Genomic DNA, 21,630 nt, shown 5'->3' on the forward strand with positions numbered 1-21,630 from the left:
ATTTAAATTTAGATTTTGGAAGATTCTCTTCATTTACTATGTTTTTAATCTAAAGGAATAGTTCTGTCCCACCTGTGATTATCGCCTACACCAGGCCAAAAATGCTTCAGCATCAGCACTGATCAATGTGGAAAAGCCTGGAAAAAAGTGTTCCATGCTCTTTTAAAATAACTTTTAACCCATCTTGAAAAGATTGACTCCAGCTGGCTATCCTGTGTTACCACTGCTTTGAGCTGAAGTTGTAAGGGTGCTACAGTACCAGTGAGGGTCAAAAATTCTAAGAGAATAAAATTATTAGGTGAAAAATAGTCAGTTTGATAAAATATATTCTCTCTCCTCTCCAATGCCTGTTTCTTTTAAGCCAATCTCTAGTATGGTAATCCAAAAGAGGACAGTCAGGTTTTAGTTATGCATTGCTTTATTATTTTATTTTGTTTTATAAAAAGATGTTAGAAAACTTGTTTTTCCTCTCTCAACTTGGTCACATAAAGCCAACAAGAACCACAAACTGGCCAAGTGGAAAATTGCAAGAAGTGCATGGGCTCTTTGTTAACACACTTTGCTGTCTTCAGTATTACATAGGTGTCACAGACGGACCACAGTCAGTTCACCCTCTGATACCTTACAGGCCTGAAACTGAGCCCCAGCTGAAATTGTGACTGGCACTATTGAACTCTCTTCCTGTATAAAGCTCAGACATGTCATTGTATAGCAGTTTATATGGTTCAAACACACAGTAAAAATGGACAATTCCATGTAGCCTCTCCACTCCATACAAGTAGCACCGACAAGAGAGGGTACAAAGCAGCGTTCAAAAAAATCTACTATCGTTCATTATTTTGGCATTATAGAAAACATGCTTAAGCATTTAGTTCTTTGGGCCACGAAAATACCTTTGCTCCAGCTGCTCCAATTTCACCTTTTGGACCATCAAGTCCTTTCAATCCCTGTAAGTCATAAAAATATGGAGAAATTACATTTGTATATGTACACACAGAGAGTATTCCTACTCTTATTGTTAAAATAACTTGATACTAAAGTGTTAAGAATGGATCTGAGGTGGCAAGAGTAAGAAAGAAAAAAAATAAAGAATTAAAAACCAGATGGAATAAAGTTTTTAAACATTTCCTAAATGGAAACCATTTGTACTAGGTACATTTCCTTGGATTTGGTTTCCTTTTTAAAACAAGAATGTTTAAAAAAAAAAAATCCTAAAACAACAAGGAGGAGGCTCTGAGCCATAGGAAACCCATTTATTCCTCCCCAAAGTAAAATTCTGGCCAGAAAACTTGGTAATTTGTAATCACTCCATGTTGCAAACATATCCACCTCTCAAGTTCCCCACCCTAATGCAAGACTTGCCAACAAAGTGAGAGAACTGTCAGGTTTGTGCCTCCTGAAGCTTGGCAGGGCTCATACAAGCTCCTTCCAGATTCCCAGATCATTTGAAAATAGAGTGAAGAAAGTACTAGAGAATATAATACAGAGGTCAGCTTAAAGGGGAGTAGCACTGATTTTCTGCAAGACCCTCTTTCTCTTGAATTCCAGTGACTGCTACATTTGGCAGGTCTATAGTGTAGTCAAATTCACTGTAAATACAAAAAAAGTTTAGTATCTTTATACTGAAACTGCCTGGAAACTTCATCTATAAGGAGAGGGAAAACCTTGTCTCTTACCCTGTGTCCCTTGAGACCTGGGAGACCAGGAGCACCAGGAAAGCCTCGAGGCCCCTAAGGAAAAAGAAAAAAACAAATAAAATCCTGATTTCTGCAGATAAAACTAGCAATAATGCTGCTAACAGGGAAGAGGGTAGCAGCATTAATACTAATATTCCTAACACTCCTTCACCTTGGTGACATAATATAGCGAGGCATCGCATTTGAGAAGGTCACAGGTGATACAGCCTAACATGCTATGAAGTTAGACAGTCTCAACATTATGCACGCTTTGACTGATATTGAAAGCTTTATCATTTACCTCAGTGTATGATCAAGCCTCAAATTTCAACAGAAGTAATGAAATAAAACCAGTGATAGATCAAGTTTTGAGGCTTAATATGGAGAAACCTTAATTAAACAGAGATCAAATCTCAGACCTAACATTTAAAATAAAATAGAAACTGAGATCAAACTGCAGACTGTACATGTTCTTTCAGAATATGTCAGTCAAGTAGCAGGATAAACAACTGCTATTAAAACACATTTAGCAATTACACCAAAGTTGCCTTGCAGTTAGTTTCCTACCAAATTTCCCGATTTATCTTTCAGGAAAGACTAAGTAATAGAAAGGAGTCAGGTGCCTCGTGTTAGAATATAAGTCACATGAATTTATAATAAAAATCACATTAATACCTTCATACTCTCAGATAACAACAATTCAGCAAACATATCATTTCTTCCTTTATGGTACCTCTGAACCAAAGTTCTCAAAAAGATTATAGTTCATACCTTTTGGCATAGCAAAAAATCACACAGCTCTATTATAGAAAATGAAGCATCGTGAAGCAACACTGATATTCAGAGGAGCAAAAAAGAACATCTGAGATCTCAGCATTAGAGAACTTCACACACAGACAAGCTGTTTCCTTATTAGCATCAAGGAACATAAGAAAGGTCTTTGTCTTCCCATAGTCAATTATATGAATAATGTTTGATCATAAAGTTCAGTGGGAAATCACTCCAGAGTTTCCAGACTCCTAAAGAGAAATTTACTTTCTAAAGGTGTGAAATTTCTGAAATTAATAGATTTGATTGCTTGAAATTATTTATAGTCAATGAGCTTATCAGTGAAGAATGATCTCTGTTGTCATACAAGGTCTTGCATATAAACTTGAAATTGCACAAATTATGCTGGTTTAGACTCAAAGTAGCCCATAAAAAGGATTCATTTGGCCTGTCCTTAGTGGTACATGTATATCTGTTTATACAACCAGGGCAATCAAATGATGAAGCACACACACGGGACAAGTCACATGACAAGGAGGCAAATCATGTACAAGGTGAAACAGCCATCGGGTATCTCTGTAGCAGCCTATGAGCCTTGTCGTTGATCAAGACGTGGCACAATTCTGTGATAAACTATCAGGGTATTCAATAGTGTTCGCTACATTCCTATGCAATTGCAGCAAACTCTTAATGAGATTTTTTTGCACGTGTGCAGTTGCATTACTTCTTTCCTTCATTAGAAAGTCTTCTAAAAGATTATTTTATTGAGCAAAACAGCTTGACCTGAACAGAACAACACTCCACAGACTACATTTGCCTCAAGCAGCTTACCAAACATTGTCTTTGATCCATAGAACTTAGGACGAAGGCTTGGCAAACAACACTACCTTGTTAAAAAATCATTTCTCTCTCCAAGAGATCGTATCTCCAGTTGCTAACAAAATTGCCAGGCAAGAACTGGACACTTAAAAAGAAAAGGAGGCAGCTTAAGAGATGATGTGTATCAGGTAGCTTCAGTTCTGGGATTTATCTGTCCCCTTTTCAGCCACACTACAGCTCCCTTCCAGGTACAGAAACTTGACTAATGAAGGTAGAACTCTTAATATGGGCCAAAATTATATACCTCTTTTCTTTTATTTCTGCAGTGAACCATGACAAGTATCCTCTGCAGTACAAGTACCTATGTGGGAACATATTTAGCTAACGGTCACAAGAGCATTCCAGATGCCTTTAGAAGGCCTTGAACAGAATAAACAAGAAGACAAAAAAAGAAAGATGCCAATTAGAAGAACACAGGTACGCATTCCACGATAAAGGGAACTTGGCACAAAGAACCTCAATTCGGCAGTTTACCTTGACCAATTAGACTGAGACAAGTTTTGCATGTTTTAGCTGATATAACTAATTATATCCTATGTTTATGCACGTGTACAGAGTTAGTATAACTAATTATATCTTATGTTTATGCGCATGGACACTATATGCTTGCATGCAGAAACCAATCAGAGCTTTTAAGGAACTTAGAGAATTGTATAAGAATGATCTGGATGCTCGATAAACTGGTGACTTTGATCATCATATTGGTGTCCTGTTGTCCGTCCCCGCATGGAATTTCTCTACATACCTATTATGTGGAAATTCTTTAATCACATTTGCATGTTGAAAATATACATAAAAATAAGTTACATATGTCTATGATACAATCCCCTCTTTCCCTGCCCTTAGACTGACTGTTATAAAGGTAAACAGTGCCACCCCAACCCGCCATCATTTTACAGTCTCTGAGCCCTTCCTGCACATGATTGTGAATGACCATGTGAAATACTGGGAAATGGAGTACAACAACTTGTATGTACTACCATCGGTTTATGAATATTTCACCTATGAAACAGTTGAAACATGCATCTGTGAAATGACTCTTGGGATTAACTTGAGGACCTTTGAATCACCTGTTTGGTTCTGAGCTATCACACTGTTCTGGATCATTACAGTAAGTGAGCACAAGTACTTCAGAAATTGAACAGCAGAACTTTGCACTCATTATTAAAAGAGATAGTGATGACATAAGTATGATTATTTTGCTAAAAGGTAAATAATCATGCTCTTACTGGAGATCCTGGAAATCCAGGCTCACCGGATTGTCCTGGTCTACCAGGTTCACCCTAAGGAAAAAAAGAAAAGGAACACAAGAAAATAGCAAATGTGAAAATTAACTTCTCTTATCATTCTTTCATTCAAACAAATGAGGGCATTCACATCAGTATTCTGTATCTTTACTGTAACAATTTCAGTGATATAAATCAACTTCATGCATGACTAGCAATGTGCATTAGACACATTAACTTAAAAAAAGGTTTTTAACCAAGAATTGCGGAAACTGAAGACTGAGTCCAAAATGCATCTCAGCATCACAAGATGGCGCTGCAACGTAGTTTTCCTGTGAATTAATGCGGCAACCTTTTGTCATCCAGACACAGAGTCAAATTACTTTAATTTTCCAGAAGAACAACAATCTAAAACTGCCTGCATTGTAGCTTGTTACTTCTCCTTCTGTTCAAATGGTTTAAAATGTGTATAATTTCATTCTAGGTCGTTGACTGTCTTCTCTGTGATGCAATACGAAAGAAACTACGGTAGAATGAAATAAGCATATTTTGAAGATTATTCAAAGTCCTCCAGAGTCACAACCAGACATTCCTTTATATGCATCAATCAGTTCAAATACATCCAGGACTCTGGGCTACAGGAGTATGACAGGCTACAGAAAAACAGTTTCAGAACAGAGAGAAGGTAAAGTGCTTCACAAATGCAATTAAAGAAACCCATGCATACACTGGAAATGGAGGAAGTTCTTAAGAGCAGTATCAAGATTCGTCTTCGCCGCACTGAGAGTTAACTGTTTTCAAAGATTCTTATAACTCTTTGTACAGTTTAATGGGTAAGCAGCCTTTACACAAGCTGTGGTAATTTTTATACTAAAATATCCGGTATCTGCAGTTTTCAACTCATTTCCAAGTTAGAAATTACAATTCAGATGGATTTAGTGTGCTTTGCAAACAAATAATATACGTCTACCAGTAAATTCTTAGGCCGTTGTTGTGCAGTACATATATACTTATGCAATTTGTATAATACATACATCTTACATATTTGTGTACCTACATGGATAGAGTCATAAAATCAGTTATGAATATAATAAATGATTAAAAAGTTATAAAATTTTTAAATACTAGAATTTTATTGTCCAGATCCAGATGAATGTTATCATTACAGTTCTTCTAACTCATCATGCAATCCCAAAGAGAGGCGATGCCTCCAATTGCCCCCTCCTAACTGTGGTATCTTATTATGTTTGATTTCAAGACATTTCAGTTGAAGAACTGGCTGAGGCAAGAAATAATAAAGAGCCAGTGCTTAAACTTTAGGTATGGTGGTGACATGAAAAGAAAAGATAGGAGGGTTTTGAAAAGGGTTGCTAAGATTTATAGTTGTGATACTGCATTTAATGAGGAGTATGATTACAGAGAAAAATAAATAGAAAAAAGTAGTTACAACAGGTACATCTGCTGGTTAGTCACTGTCTCAAAGATGCCAATATTTGTTTTATTAAACAGAAAACAAGATACAAAGAATAACAAACTTACATCTTCACCAGGTTTGCCTGGAGGTCCTTCTGGTCCACGAGAACCAACTGGACCCTAAGAAATAAATGTATTTGTTGAGAAGTCAATTTGGCCATCACTAAAATATCTATTTGCTCCATTTCAAAGTCTGGTTTTATAAAAACAGATTTAGAGAAAGAATGATTTTATGCCTAAGCACACTTGCTTAATTTTGTAGTGCTTTTTCTAACCATCCTACCCCTAAGAAACCTGCATTATGTTATATAAAAATATAGGATTGATTCTTTAGGAGAAAAAAAAATACATTAAAAATCACAGTTGCTGTTGTTCCAAATCTCTGGCTCTTACTTTTAGTTTTGAATCATTTTATCACCTCCAAAACATAAATATTCTCATCATACTTTGTGTAAGTTACACTATCAGGTATGGTTTTACCAGTGCTTAACCATCCTCAGGTCTGTGCTGGAAAAGTAATAATGATTGTTTATACTATAATTATTATTATGCATGTTCAAAAAATTCAAATTCACTGATTCAAGACAACATGCTTTGAACACCACAACTCTTGACTAAAGTTAATTGCTTTGGCTAAGACAACACGAAAAAAAATCTGTTCTGAAGTAAGGAGGTATACTATATTGTTTGCAATTTTATTGTAGATACGTTTGTACTTATTGGTCTTACCATAGGTCCTGGATCCCCAGGTTCACCAGGTGGGCCTGTGGGGCCAGCACCACCCTAAAATTAACCAAAGATGAATACAGTTACAAATTCCAAAAAATAAAAATATAAGGATAAAAATGAAAAACCATGATCAGGAAAACCACAGCCCATAGGACAGTCTGGATTCTAATTCAGAACCAGCTCACATTGCAAAATGAGTGAAAGTTGGATACTAAAATCCCTCAAGCTTTAGATAAGTCCTGTGCCATACACAAATCCCACTGGAAACTTAACACCATGACAATACTGAAACCAGAACAGTCACCATTTTCGCTGATGTTCCCTCATTAAAAAATGTGGGTTGGGTTAAAACCTTGGTAAAGGTCTAATACATTGTTCTTTCTGAGTTAATTTCTGTGTATAGAGTACATCTGGAGCAGAGCTCTTGAGAGCAGCACGTTTGGATTCACCTCTAGACGAAGATGCATTCATCCATGCATCATTGAAGATAGACATTGCCTCCGAGGTGCACGCGCACACACACCAGTTACTATGAGTTTGCCTTCATCTCTGGCCAATTACCTTAAATCCTCCCAGGTGAAGTACTTACTTGTTTTCCTTGGAGACCTTGAGGACCTCTTGGACCCACTGGACCCTATCAAAAACATAACTTGTTACACACTGGCAAACACCCTTCCCCAAGTAACATTCATCCTACAAAGACAGCAAAATGGCCTGATAGTGACCTCCATGATAACATTTCTATGGTCAAACCCTCTGAAAGGCTTTTACTCAGGAGGCTGGTGTTATGAAATACATAGAATGGAAATCTTCAAACTCAAAAAGCCACACCAGTGTAAATTCATTAGCAGCTGAAAATATGGGCTTACTTGCTCTCTGGAACCTCACTGTATCTGGAATCAGTCAGAATAACCGGGTTGCCTGCATAGCTCCACTGAACAAAAAAAAGTAGTAACAGAACAGAGTTGGGGGGAATAGTCTTCCCCTGAAGGGAATCTCATTACTCAGATTAATCTCATAATGGAATCAATGACAAAATAAATTCATGCTGCTGTTCTCAGCCATGAACAGCAACAAGTGGCAATGGAAGGACGTATTTTCATGAATCACATAAACCACCAGAACAGCTTCCAAATGGTTGTGGTTTGCCACAGAAAATTCAGATTTCCCCCTAAAATGTTTCATGGGATATTTAGGAAATATCTTGTGCTTAATTGTAACTTATCCCATGAAGTAAACGTAATCTTGTCTGAAAGTAATTCTCTTGCTTATAGCAATACAAAAATATCTATAGCAGACAATAACTTGCATTATGACAGAAGCTTAAGATTTATGTCTTTTACACAATTTGTTAATTTTTACAAAGAAAATGTAGAAGAGTGAATAATAGGCCATTTAAAAGTTCTAATCAACATTAAAAACAAAACAAAAACCAATGGTTCTGCTGACTGTCAGCTAGTCAGTTTACAAGGAAAGGAAAAAAGGATAGCACAGAACATGATGAATCAATCCAAAGACAGTAAGTGAACGCCAACTGACTTTAGTAGACTTTGTGTTAGGCCTTAGAGAGACCTACATATTGAAAAATACCTTAAAAGTTGTATTAATATCAAAACCATTCATATTTGAGAATGACAAAAGAAGAGGCAGTACAAGAGATGCAATGTCTGGAGACAAATTGAGTGAAAGGATTAAGCAAAACAACGGAGGGCAACAAAGTAAGCAGGACAGACTTGTGGAACAAATCATTGTACGTGCCCACAGCAAATTCACTAAAGAGACATTAATAAAAAAGTTCTTTGAAGAAATCACTGCAAAAGTTAATCCTAAGGCAAAACATCAGATTATCTTTAGAACCTTTCAATTTGTTTTGAAACTGAGTTTGAAGGTTACTAGTGGGGACTTGGAGGCATGAAGATTCACATAGGCAAACTCATGGAAGTTATGACCACTAAAGGATGGTTTCCTTAAGAATGAGTGTTAAAAATAACAGCAAAGGTGGTAACAGTATCTTCAAGATATCATAATGTGATAAATAAATGTAGTGAAAAGAGATAATACTCGAAAACAACCCCAAGAGTTCTAGCAGAGACAGCTGAGGGTGGTGAAGCAGCTTTCACAGATGGTAAAAAATTTCAGTGTTACCATTAAGCCACCAGTGCACTAAAAGTAAAGGGCATTATCTAAACAGTGAGAGATGCCAATGATGAAACTGGACCCACTGGAGAAATAGAATGTCTATCTTAAAAGAATGAAGCACAGCTTTCAGTTAACAGCTGGTTTCAGAAATAACTTTTTAAATTACTACCAAAAAAAACTATCTTTGATGTCACAATGTGAAAAGAAGCCTTCAAAGTTACATATTTGTTTATTCTGCTTTGCGGTATACCTTATGCTTTTCAGTTACTCTGCAGTGACTCCAGATAAGAGAAAATCAGGAGCTTTTTTTTTTCCTGTACCTTACTGTTAGTAGCTGGTCTATTTCAGGAGGAGGGCAGGAAGACAACAAGGAGGCTACAGGTGGGGGAAAAAAGGCTTTCACTTTAACAGAAGAATATTTTTTCACTTTTTTCCAGGTTCTAGAGGCAAAGGAAATTGAAGAGGATGAATTCCCCTTTGGGTTTTTGCATATGCACTCCACTTCCATCCTTTTCTACCTTACAGGGCTAATTTGGTCTTACCACTGCACCGGGCATTAGTCCCATCTGACTACCAAGTCCAGATTTTTCATCCAGTCCTGCCATCTGAGCTGAAAATGGCTGAAAAAAATAAGATGGGTGATTATAGCTGTCAGTCATTCCAATGGTTCATAAAGCAAAAATCCATGCAACCAAATCTTTGTTGTTTACACTGGCTTTGCAGGACTAAGAAGTAAATTCTTGTTTTAATCATTAAAATACAAGTTGTCTTTCCGGTAAATTTGAGGTGGTTTAAGGCTTCATAGACCAATCAAATGCATTACATTGTCTGCTTGCTATTCTGACTCAACCCCCACTTGAATATTAAACAAATGAGAAAATTACCTAAAAAGAGGAAAGCCTCCCATTAAATTAATTAGATTTCTTTCACCACCTTCAAATTTAAATCACCTTAACTTCACCTGCAATATTCCTTCATGTCTTCTATGCCTTTCTTTTGTTTTCATTTATTGTGTTTCAAGTTCATAAATATCTTAAGGTAAGTGGAAACATAGCTGATTTTATGATTTTAAATTCAAAATTTAACCATGTTGCCCTTATCCAGCAAAGTTGAAGGCCACTGCTGTTCATGCCAACTCACAGAGACAAATGAGTTAGAGCAGGGAGAACCTTCAGTGTTCTCCTTCTGCAAGCACATAGTTGAAATCAACAGTTTTATTTTGTTTTGTTCAGAGCCAGATCCTCACTCATGGCAGGCCAGAGCTTACAGTGGCTGAGAAGGAGCAGCAGCACAAAAGTGCATTCAAGTCTTCTAAGATTTACAGTTTGTTTCACATCAGTTGTGCAAACACACTTTCCACAAAGCTGGAGATTGCCTAACTTCAGAGACAGGAATACAAACCAAAATGTCTTAGATCTCTGGCCACACCTATTCTTTCATATTTTCTGTGGAAATCTATGAAGGATGGTGGTCTAACACCCGTCCTGGTGCTTCTGTGATTCTACGGGATTCCTCTGTGCTGAAGATATTTTCTTGGGCTGAATCTGCTGGATTCAGGACTATTTGGAAAGGTGGTTAAGTCAAGAAATGCTGCCCAAACTTGCAAGCTGTTGGCCTAACATGAATATTTCAGCTTATTGTAAGTAAAACTCTATTGTTTTCAGTAACGCTGCAGGAACAATGGAGTGAGAAATCAAAACACATATCTTCCAAACAGCAATGAAAGTGTAACTGAATATATTTGAGAAATTCAAATATGTATTTCATTATCAATCATAATTAGTGTTCCATAGAACTGAGGCGGGGGGGAGAAGGCGGGGGGGGGGAAGTCTTGCAGAACACTTTGTCTGTATCTATAGCTGGTTAGCACTGCTTTTCACAAACAATTCCTTACTTAATCTTCTCAGTGTTGGTCTGAACAACTCCAGGAAGAAGTATACTTAATCACATTTTAATTTCTCTCATTAGTTATTGTGTTATTTATGATTCATCTTACTTTTTCTTTTCTGTATTCCTAATTTGGTACACCAGTTTCCCTGTACTATTGCCCAGACCCCTTGGGTTTAAATCAGGTGGAAGTAACAGAACCCTACTGAGGGTTTTAGATTTGGGCACCTCGGCTTTTCTAGATGGTAAAACCCATTGTGAAAGGTGTGTCCTTTCTGACATTCAACTTGCCCCAATTTTTGGCAGAACTTGCACTGCCGCTAGCTGCTGTCCCTCATGACTGGGAGACATGAACTGTAGGCACAGCATTCCGTGTTCATGGAAGCAAACAGATGTTACTCTTTGTATCCTGTGGATCTGGCCCAACACTCACTTCACTTTCTACTAAAGCAAGTGTAAAACATACCCTGCTTAGTCCATCTGGTCCTGGGTGGGTAGGATGCCCTGGAGGACCAGGGTCACCAGGCTGGCCAGGGATACCAGGTTCACCATCAATCCCTTGAGGACCACGAGGACCCTAGAAAGAAAATCAGAAGTGCCAACAGTATGCAAAGGTATTCACTAAAATCATTGTAACTGGCAAACAACTGCCTCGTTTGTGATAAATTTGTATTTCTACAGAAAGATCTTCAAACATCCCTCAAGACCTGTTCCTACCTTCAGATCTGAAGCACTGGCTAAAATTAGTCACAAATCCAACACACAAGTAAGCTGCAGTAATTTCTCTCATAGGCTCTTTTAGAAACTCAGGCTTCCTATCATTCCATATTAGAGTATACTATTCCTGAAAAAAATTAGGCTTTGCACAAAATCTAGGATATCATGAATTTACTTTTAAAACACATATAGCTCAGATTAGTGTACATACATACACATGCTTAGGAAACTCCAGTGTAAGGCTGGGTTTTTTTACAGCCTCCTAACATCATGAATGGTTTAGACAGCTCATACTATTGCTTAATTCTCAACACAGTTACGCTGCCAAAAATGCAGAGTAACTCCCTTGGTGTTGATGTCATCTCTAGCTAGTATTTATAGGATAGGCTAGGAGACCATCCCATTGATCCCATTTTGATCACCCACTTTTGATTCCTAAACTGCGTTCATCTTATCTTGTGTCACAACTAAAATTAAATATGCAAGCAGCTAATAAAACATTAGTGGAACAAAACCAATAGCAACAAGGCAAATAAAAATATTCTTCAATCATAAATACAGACTTGAAAGTGTTTATCACTAATGCTTCCTTCATTAGAATAAAATGCTTGACAATGGCAAAGAAAAATTCTATACCGTCTAATGAGCTCTTCTATTTTAAGGATCCTTAAACGTAAAACTTTGGAAGCCTGGCTCAGTGAGTCATCTTTACAAACACAATTATAATCAGATTGCTTGCATTTCCATGAGATGAGGACTGGGTCTCCTTGCAGTCTGCGACACATTTGAGTGGAATTTATGTCTGAACTAGTATGGATCGCATGTTAAAGCTAAAGCATTCCCTTGGGAAAAGGCTACACTGAGATAGCATTGACAATAAGATTCCTGAAAACTCCCAGAGAATGAGCTAATTCTCTTAATTCTCGATCTGTCTTTGTGGCCTGAAATTCCCATAAGCCTAGCAATCAGGAAAAAAAACCTTTTCTTATCAGACATGCACATACACACACACCCCTACTCGCAGAATGAATTGTGAATAGATGGTATTTGGAAACAAATGAGAGGATTTGTGCATGTTGGATGGAAGCAGAAGGTTCTAGCAGAAAACTTTAATATTTCTGTTATAAATAAAAGTACACACTGCCAAACCTAAAAGTGCATACTGTCCAAAGGAGGAAAAGAATGTTATCTTCTTTCCTTTGTTCTCAAAATAAAAATAAAACAAAGCTAAGCATTAGAGAAAAAAACACAGTTACCTATAAAGAATTAAGCAAGCTTCTATATAATGACTGATTTTGAGCATCTAAACCAAGACACGTTAACAAAATCTGATATGAAAAAGGTCTTTTTTTCGTTTCTTTTAAGAAAAGGACCTACTTTTTAGCCACCAAAAATCAACCTGCTTCAAGAGCAACACTGCAAACCCCCACCCTAAACCCGCAAAAGTCCCCCAAAAGAATGTTTATATTTGTAGGTGGCAACTAACCAGCGGTATATAACCAATGTTTGGGCGTTTATTAATAAAATCTAGATTATACTTTTATTTATTTTATATTATTTATCTATTTATATGTATATTTTTAAAAAGGCCCTTTCATTTTCTTTCATGAGTTCAAGGTCAGAGGTTTAAAAAAAAAGGGGGGGGAAATTCTCACATAGGCCACGAGGTGGCACCGTTTAAACACCCAATTTACTCATTCTGGCTCATTGCTGCTGCTGTTCAAAAAGCTATTACAGGTTTTGCCTGTAATGGAATAAAAGGAAATGTACATCACGCTACAACACTCTCAAACTACTATCCATTTTAACTGCTACTGCAATTACAATCGAATGTAAATCCATATTGAAACAAAACATATCAATGGTTCTGAGGATGCTCAAGCTTATTTTCTGTCTTCAAAAGATCACTTGTAAACACCTAAAATTGTATCATGCTCCAAAACTCCCCCTCCCTAGACACATTTTGCAAATGCAAACATGTTATTCCCTAGCTGTTTCGCTCTCATTGTTACACTAACAAAGAATCTGAAGTAAAAAATATGTTACTATATCTGAATTCATTTCACATCTAAGGGTTCTGCTTCTGTAAAAGGCAGAGATCCATAGCAAGGTTGAGCTCCTTCTGCTCACTAGTCAGTAGGAGACCATTTAAAGGAAAAAAAAAAAAAAATCCAAAGAAACAAACAAAAGGCTTGGAAATGTGCTTAGTGGTTCTGTAATACCACCAGCCAGTAATGTATTTACCCAGACTAATTTTATAAAGGGTGTCTGTACAAGGTTGCCTGCTCAATGAAGTATTTTAAACAAACTGCAATGTGCAGAGAGCTTTTCATAATATAAACTACAGGTGTGAGCTAACATTTTTTTCCCACAAGTATAAATAACAAATCCTGCACTAGCAGTCACTCTGTAACTAAAGCAGTGTTCTTTGGTCTCAGACCTACACTCTAACATACACATCCCTCACCGGAACCTTTGATGTAAGGTTTTCAAAGGAGCTAACTGCAGTGTAATAACCTGTGTCAATGAAACTCAGAACTATTTACGGCCTTTTGGTATTTTAGGTGCTTCTAGCCACCACTCTGTAGAGACATACAAAGGATGCATGGCACAGAATCAGAAATTATTTAGCATCTCATTGATAATTCTGCATATTAGGAAAGCACTTCAGACGTGTCTATAAACACAGTCGAGATTCCTCTGCACACCACAAGATTTCACAATTACTCCCAGAATTCTTTTACGCATCTTGATCCTCACTCATCAGAGAAACATCTTCTGGTGATCTAGAGAGCAGCAGTGGCTTGGCATCCATCTCAAAGAGGCTACACACTTACTCCACTGCTTCAGAAGAAGTGTCATTGCCATCTATGGACAACAGGCACTCACTGGAGGAACAGCACAAAGGAGTCAGTTTTAGGCCGATGCCTAAACTCAGTATTGGCTTGCTCTCTCCTGAGGGATAGGAAAATATCCACGTAGAAATTACAATGAAACAACTTTTTAAAATCTGCTTTTAGCACCTTCTGCTCTCTGACCTAGCTTTTTCAACAGGAACGTGTCATCTTTGGCATTTTCAGCACTCCCTTTTGGCCTTTCTGTGGTTCTCCACATGCAGACACTGAAATTCCCTCATGAAGTCTTTATTTCCACTGAGTAATCTTGATTATATTATTCACCAGCATACCAACATATGTAGTCACATATTAACTCCTGCTAACGTCCTGAGCTTTGCCTTTTCTGAAATACTCTGAGCCACACAGCTCACACTACTGATGCACAGTAGTAACCAGCAAAAAGTCAGCAAGTTCCTAAACAGGCAAACGTGATGTTCCAGTTTTGTTCTTTTTTCTTTTTTTTTTTTTTAAAATCCTGGAGAAAGCCATACTCTCAGACACTACTCTGGATAACTGTTGAAAAAGTATGGCTTTTAATGGAAATACTGCTAAACCTGTCAACTATCTCAAAGCATTCAGGTTTCAATCTACCCAGAGAATGCTGAGATATAACCGTTTTTCTGTTTGTTATCTGATTCTTGAAAAATATGAGGAATGTTCTGGTAACTCTAGAAGACATGGAGACAGTTTAAAGCCGTCTAACATTTTAAGGTTAGTGCAGTACCTAATTTCTGAGACTATTTAATAACTTACAGGTCTTCCCTTTGGTCCTCGTTCTCCTCGTGGTCCTTGTGAGCCTGGAGGTCCCTAAAAGAAAGATTAGAAATATTAAGTACCTTTTAAACTAGTTAACGATTAATAAAGCTCTGAAAATATGAAATGCAATGTTTATTTGAAAATTAATGTGGTTCTTTTTTTTCATGATCGTAAAGAAAACAGCTACAATCACCGAGTAGTCAATATTTCTTCCCAATAGTACATTGCCTGAAGGGAGTAGAACCAGGATGCAGAGATCTACAAAATGGTTTCATCTCTCATGTGCTCCACAGGTTAATTTAGCAAAGGTTTTCTGAATGCTGGAGGCTCTTAATGCAGAGACATACAGAGGTTTGAGACACCCTTCCTGCTAGTCCAGAACTGCTCTCTGCTTATCCACAGCCAAGGAGCATACTGCACCTCCTTCTACTCCTGCTAGAAAAGCATTCCCCAGCATCAACCTCACACAAAGTTCCTCAGACATACGTGTGCTACAAGCACGCATCCAGTCACTTAGGGCATGGGCAGACCTGACAGTAGTGAAAAAATCCCATAATCTTGTTGAGTCCTCAAATCCAACAGCTTTGCAGACAATACCCACTACAGGCATGGAATAGTCCTCCTTCACTTCATCCTCACAATACAAAACAGAAATGGCAGAAAGTGGAAAGTGCTATCATTGAGAAACAGAAGTCCAAAAAGCACTCACAGCTGGTCCCGGGCGGCCTCGTATTCCTGAAACCTAAAGAAGGCAATACAAATTAAAGTTACCACACAACATTATGGCTGTATTTGTCATGACTACCCTACTGAAAATTAGTTAATGAAAAGCAAACAGCAAGACAGAAAATTAAAGCACCAGGCAAGCTGCAAGGCTTTTTGGAGAAGAAAAAAAAAAAAAAAAAAAAAGTTCACTGGTTATGTCTTTCCAGTTTGGAGTCTTTTTATAAGCAATATCAGCAAAATTTTGGAAGTATCATTGTTATTCCAAAAAAGATGAAATAAATAAGTGAATTACAATGATTTAGTCTCACCGATTCTTTTAATTTGTTTGTCTTCATGCTAGGAAGGGATAATAAAGATAGAAAATGACAATCTATTTCACCAGTTTTCTCAAGTGTCTCTACACTTTCCAGATACCAACTTACCAGTATACCTTCACAAAATTCTAACTATAGAAATAAAGGCTATGACAGATTTAACTCAATAAGATTTTTTTCCCAAAAATGCAATTGACAGGAATTTCTCATGTAACATATGTGAAACAGTGTAATTAATTCCATTCCTTTCATTCCTAGACTGTACATTGTTGTTGTATTTCCTTAATTACTGCAATTTTGCTTTAAAGCACTAAAATGTACACTTCTAGGGTGTGCTGATAAATGAAGAAAAAAAATGGACTTACAGGTGGCACTATTCCAGGTTCTCCTTTTTGTCCCTGTAAGAAAAAGATACAAAAACACCAGATGGGGAAAAAAAATAGCGAAAGTACAATTAACAGTTTCACCAATAACATCCCTGTGGCTGTGACAAATGCTAAGACTTTTCTAAGGATGCAACTGAGACTAAATTAAATTACCTGTGATAGCTAATCCATACTATTTTTAATGACTATGGACACTGATTAAACAAAGGCTATAAATTAACAGACTTTCCCTAACTGCATAATGTACTGGCTGAAAGAAGAGTCAAGCTAAAAAAAAATACCATGATATTTAAGTACTAGAAATTAAGTTGTAGTTCTGTTATTGGATGATTTGCTTCATATGAAATGCAGAGCCCAGAGCAGCATTCAGATTCCATTTCTTCAAGGTATCAAATTAAAATTCATATCATTAAATCTATGGACAAAAAACCTCTGCATGTCCATCTGCGGCATACGGACAGAACACCAACTGGTGTCGCATAGCTTCAGAGTGAAGGGGACAGCATTTGCCAGTTGACTTTTCTCTGAGCTGAATGTGTTGACAATGATTACATGTTACATAAAATAACTGGGTTTAGATTTATTGGTGGTAACCGGTTTATTAAGGGAAAAAAGAGGACTTTTTAAAGATAAAAAATTTCCTGCCTTGTTTATCAAGTAATAAGAAGCTGGTTACAGTCCATTTATTTCCATGAACTACCTCTGCATAGAGCTACCGGCTTTTAGAGAGTGTATATACTTAATCACCTAAAAATTATTCCAGTTATTTCTTGTAGCTGACTACTGTCTTAGAAGCTCATTTATCAGAATGTATTTTAATTTCTTCTGTAAAAATAGATCTTCTCTTTGTTTAATTGCATACCATGAGCAACGCTGCCCACAGAACCGTGGCTCTGTGCAAGAACGCATCGTCCCAGTGCTACCTACTGCACACTGTGCAGCTAAGTCTCAGCAAAAAACAGGCTGCAAGTTTTAATAGTTTGGCTTCTAATGACCTAGTGGTCCCTTCCCTCATTTTGTGGCACTGCTAGAGATGAAACAACCAAACTACTCAAACTGGAATTCCTTTGATGTAGACAGCAGGGATTTTCAGCCAGGGGATTCTCTATATTAAGACCAGGATTTTTGCCTGCATCCTAGCATTTTTTCCATATGGACTGCAATCTCCCTAGCCACTGAGGAAGACCAAGAGGAAAGAATTAAGTGTTTTTAACAGAGCTTATATTTATTTTCTGTGAAGCGCTCCAAGGAAATGCAAGTGATTCTTTTAACAGTTGTAATACATTAAAAAAAAAAAAAGGCAATCTTACCTTTCTTCCTCTACCTATTAAAAAGGACAAAAGAAGAAAAGAGGAAATTAATGTTTTACTCTGAGAGACAGAACACGGTAAGATTTGAGTGAAGGTGTTTCAGCTAGGGCCATCCGTGATCCTGGATGCACAGAAGATGGTGTATCGCCTACAAGGAGCTGGGGAAGTTCCCAGGGACACACAGACGGCCTTGTTCAGGTGTAAGGAATTGGAACGGTTTGCAATGATGTCCCCTGATTCTCAGCCATCATTGCATAGAAAAAGAAAAAGCACTTCAGGAAAGCAGAATATCTTGTGGGGAATTCTGACAAGAATATCTTGTCAGAAGCTGGCCTAGTGATTGACAGTGAAGTTAAAGGAAGCTTTATTACTGACTTCAATACAAGCAATGTTAATGGATCCACAACAAATTACACGGTATTTTTCAAAAGACAGAGCTGACTGAGGGATTTTTGACCTTTTCTTGTTTGAAAAACACCTACAATATCACATGCTTGCATTCAGAGTCGTATAGCCACACTCATATCCACAAAAATCCTCCAGAGGAACATTTTATTAATACCTTGAATAACAGTAAGGAACTCTGGAATTTATCCATACCGCTTTTATATTTGCTGGGTGTACCTTGTTGGTGTTGGCCTAATGCCTCCGAAAACACAGCAGGATGCACCATCTATTTATTAATGCTTGCCACATCTTGCTCCATTGCTCAATTACCCAAGTATCTACTACATGGTCTTTATCACTACTTTGTTCTATATTAAGCTAATCAACAGCAATTATATCTCATGAAGAAATTTCTTTAATTATTATATATAGAATGTAGTTCAAATAATTCAATACACAGTTAATGAGCATTAATTGCAAGTTAAGAGATTTTCTTTTAGGAAAATTGTGGGGGGATTGCTTCATCCAAGTCTCTCCAGGAAGAAGAAATGGACTGGAAAAGACATAATCTTTAACATATATAACAGAAAGTATGCAAACAGGAAGTTAATAATGCTTCATGCTAATTTATATTCCTATATCTCACAAAAGGATCACACGTCCATGTTTCCACTTTGGGGAAATACTTTATGCTGTTTACATTTTACTGTTTACATATAATGTTTACTTTTATTCATCCATTGGAGGGGCCTCAAATTGAGCATTTTATTAAAGCATGCACTTATTTTATTATATATATTTATTATATAAATATATATTTATCTTAATATGTTTATTATATATATTTATCTTAATATATTCATCTTTCCGTTCCAGATGAACCACAAAAAGAAGCTAGAATTCAACCTCCTTGAAATATCAGGATGGAATTCAGATCAACCTTTTAGTTATAAAGCCATTTGGGCTTATATCAGATTCATAGTTAGAAGAAAACTGTTTCCAGAGCCAGCTCAGGTGCAACCCAAGATGGAAGATAACTGGCAGGTATCTACTATTTTCAGGTTTAAACTTTCACCATGGAAATACTATTAGAAATTTCAATATCATGAGGTTCCTAGTTCTTTGGGCTGTCTCTCCTTTCAAAAAAAGCAAACTGGAAAGCAATCTTACCAATGGTGGTGTCAAAATCTCGTGTTGTATGGGGACACACAGGACAGCACTCTCCGGGGGGCACCTGTGGGTTCTCACACTCCAGCACATCTTGACACTGGATTTCATCGCAAAGAATAGCTCCATTGTCACAGACGCAAATTTGGCACGGTGAGGGCTTCCAAATATCCCTGTTCAGGTACATCTGGCCATTTTGAGTGCAGGCTATTTCTTCAACATCTTCTCCTGGGATAGGAGAGAGAATATACAACACATTTTCCAACCGTGAAATCAAAGGAGGATTAGGTCTGGACAAGGAAAGAGCACATCTAGAGATGAGAAGCAGCATCACGTACACAAAGAAAACACTCCACCAGCGTAGCTGATGTTGATATTAAGGACTTTTAAATATCAGTCATCTTAAATGTCTGTCTTATTTTACCACCTTATTTCTTGATCAGAAAGAAGTAACATAGAGTCATCACGGAGTACACAAACTCGCCACAGTATCAAATGAACATTGCCTCACGAGTCTCTGGATGTCATTCTGCTCAGTGGGGTACTAACTCTGCATTGAGGAACTCCTGCCACGTGCCTGCTCTTTGTAACTCTTGTGCGCAGGGTGTTAGAGATGTCCGACTGGGGAGAAGAACCTGCGAGACTTCTGTACGAAATGGCATACGCTACCTGCTCCCTGCTGCGGGTAACTTACACAGCCAGACTTATGACAGTTTTGAACAGACATGGCAGTGGTTGTTGAAAAGAAAAAAAAACTCATTTATTGGGGTCTTGGTGTAAGGTAATACCAACATGAGAATCAAATTTTCCAAACAGGACAGTCAGTCACTGTCCAGTGGCAATAGCAGTCTCCATTGCAAGGGTACTTGCAGCAGTGTCTCCAGCTGAGTGAAGAGAGGCTCCTCAAACTGCTTCTTTTGCTCAGTGTTCATAATCCAGCTGGTCGTGGCTCTACGTGATTACCCCAGCATACTCATAAATTATTGCTATAGATATATATTAAATATATACAAAATACCTCTTAAATATTTTAACTATATATGAAAGACTATCCTGTGTGGCCATTTATACAGGAACAGCATTGGCTGCCTGTATGCATGTATCCTATCTATCTACATATTCACATAATTGTATGGAGGTCATTCTATTTTATTGAAGTTGCGTGTCATTTTTACCCTAACCTATTCCATTTACAGGTGGTTTACTCTCTTTCTTGTCTTAATACTATTCTTTTTCTTTCTTTTCCTTGAATTCCAATTTAGAATTAATTTCTTACTAATTATTTAGAAATCCATTCAATATAGTTTTTGCTCTCTCCCCTCCAACAAATCTACCGTCACCAAGGCAGAACAACTTCTCTGGGTTGAATTTATAACTTAGAAATTTCAAAAATTTCCTCATTTGACTGATGGCAGCATTAAAGGGGGCATAACCATCTGTTTAGGCACTGTTCTATCCGTACTTAAGTCTATGCCTTTGTTTTCTTCCTATTCTGTAGGCAAATACTCCAAATATCTGGATTTTTTTTTTTAACCATGAGGTGAGTATATCTCAGTATGTCCTCCTAAACATAAAATATGTCTGATAAAGAATTCAAAAATCAAGTAGAGTGGAAACTTTTCTTTGGGTATCCAACATCTTACAGAACACCCTAGCAGCAAAAAAAACCAAGATTTTTTTCACTTTGGCCCAATGAATATTTCGTCCTTTAAAGGAACACAAGCACCTGCAAAAGCAATGAACTGTCCCTAGACTGTCCCTAGACAATGGGTCACAAACCTGCAAACCAAGAACCCCAGTGCCAAGATGCCCTCTGAGTCACACACAGCAAAGCTGTCACACACAATCCAAGGTGATTCTCCTGACCCCTGGGATGCTGTGGAGAAGATTAATCTTACCTGAGTGGAGCTCCATCTGACCACAGAAATCTTCCTATCAAAAAAATGTCTTTGAAACTGGACAATCCAGTTAAAACCATTATCTGAAAATTCCCAAACAGCCCTAATTTCTAACTGATACAAGACTGGGAATAAGGGCAATTTTATGTACCTATGTGTGCATATATATATTGGACACATCTCACTAGTCAAAGATCACAACCATCATTTTTTTTAAAAATCTGTTATTTGCATAAAAATTAACAGCTTTAAGCACAAGGACAGCTTCACTGTTCTATGCATTTCTGCCCTAATT

General features: G+C 37.3%; 1 protein-coding gene across 2 annotated transcripts in view; it reads right to left on the reverse strand.

The window, feature by feature from the left end:
* Positions 1–21,630, reverse strand: part of COL5A2 (collagen type V alpha 2 chain) — a 113,945-nt gene that overhangs the window by 35,439 nt on the left and 56,876 nt on the right. Inside the window, exons 2-14 of one of the 2 annotated variants that reach the window (XM_030018244.2) lie at positions 19,441–19,665; positions 17,884–17,897; positions 16,553–16,585; positions 15,857–15,889; positions 15,145–15,198; positions 11,244–11,354; positions 9,433–9,510; positions 7,341–7,385; positions 6,752–6,805; positions 6,089–6,142; positions 4,553–4,606; positions 1,677–1,730; positions 894–947 (exon numbers count right to left, since the gene is read on the reverse strand). In XM_030018244.2, the coding sequence (XP_029874104.1) occupies positions 894–947; positions 1,677–1,730; positions 4,553–4,606; positions 6,089–6,142; positions 6,752–6,805; positions 7,341–7,385; positions 9,433–9,510; positions 11,244–11,354; positions 15,145–15,198; positions 15,857–15,889; positions 16,553–16,585; positions 17,884–17,897; positions 19,441–19,665 (863 nt within the window). The remainder of the gene's footprint in view (positions 1–893; positions 948–1,676; positions 1,731–4,552; positions 4,607–6,088; positions 6,143–6,751; positions 6,806–7,340; positions 7,386–9,432; positions 9,511–11,243; positions 11,355–15,144; positions 15,199–15,856; positions 15,890–16,552; positions 16,586–17,883; positions 17,898–19,440; positions 19,666–21,630) is intronic. The other variant, XM_030018245.2, reaches the window with a different exon arrangement.

The sequence above is a fragment of the Aquila chrysaetos genome, chromosome 6 (genome assembly GCF_900496995.4).
Source record: "Aquila chrysaetos chrysaetos chromosome 6, bAquChr1.4, whole genome shotgun sequence".
NCBI classification, from domain to species: Eukaryota; Metazoa; Chordata; class Aves; order Accipitriformes; family Accipitridae; genus Aquila; species Aquila chrysaetos.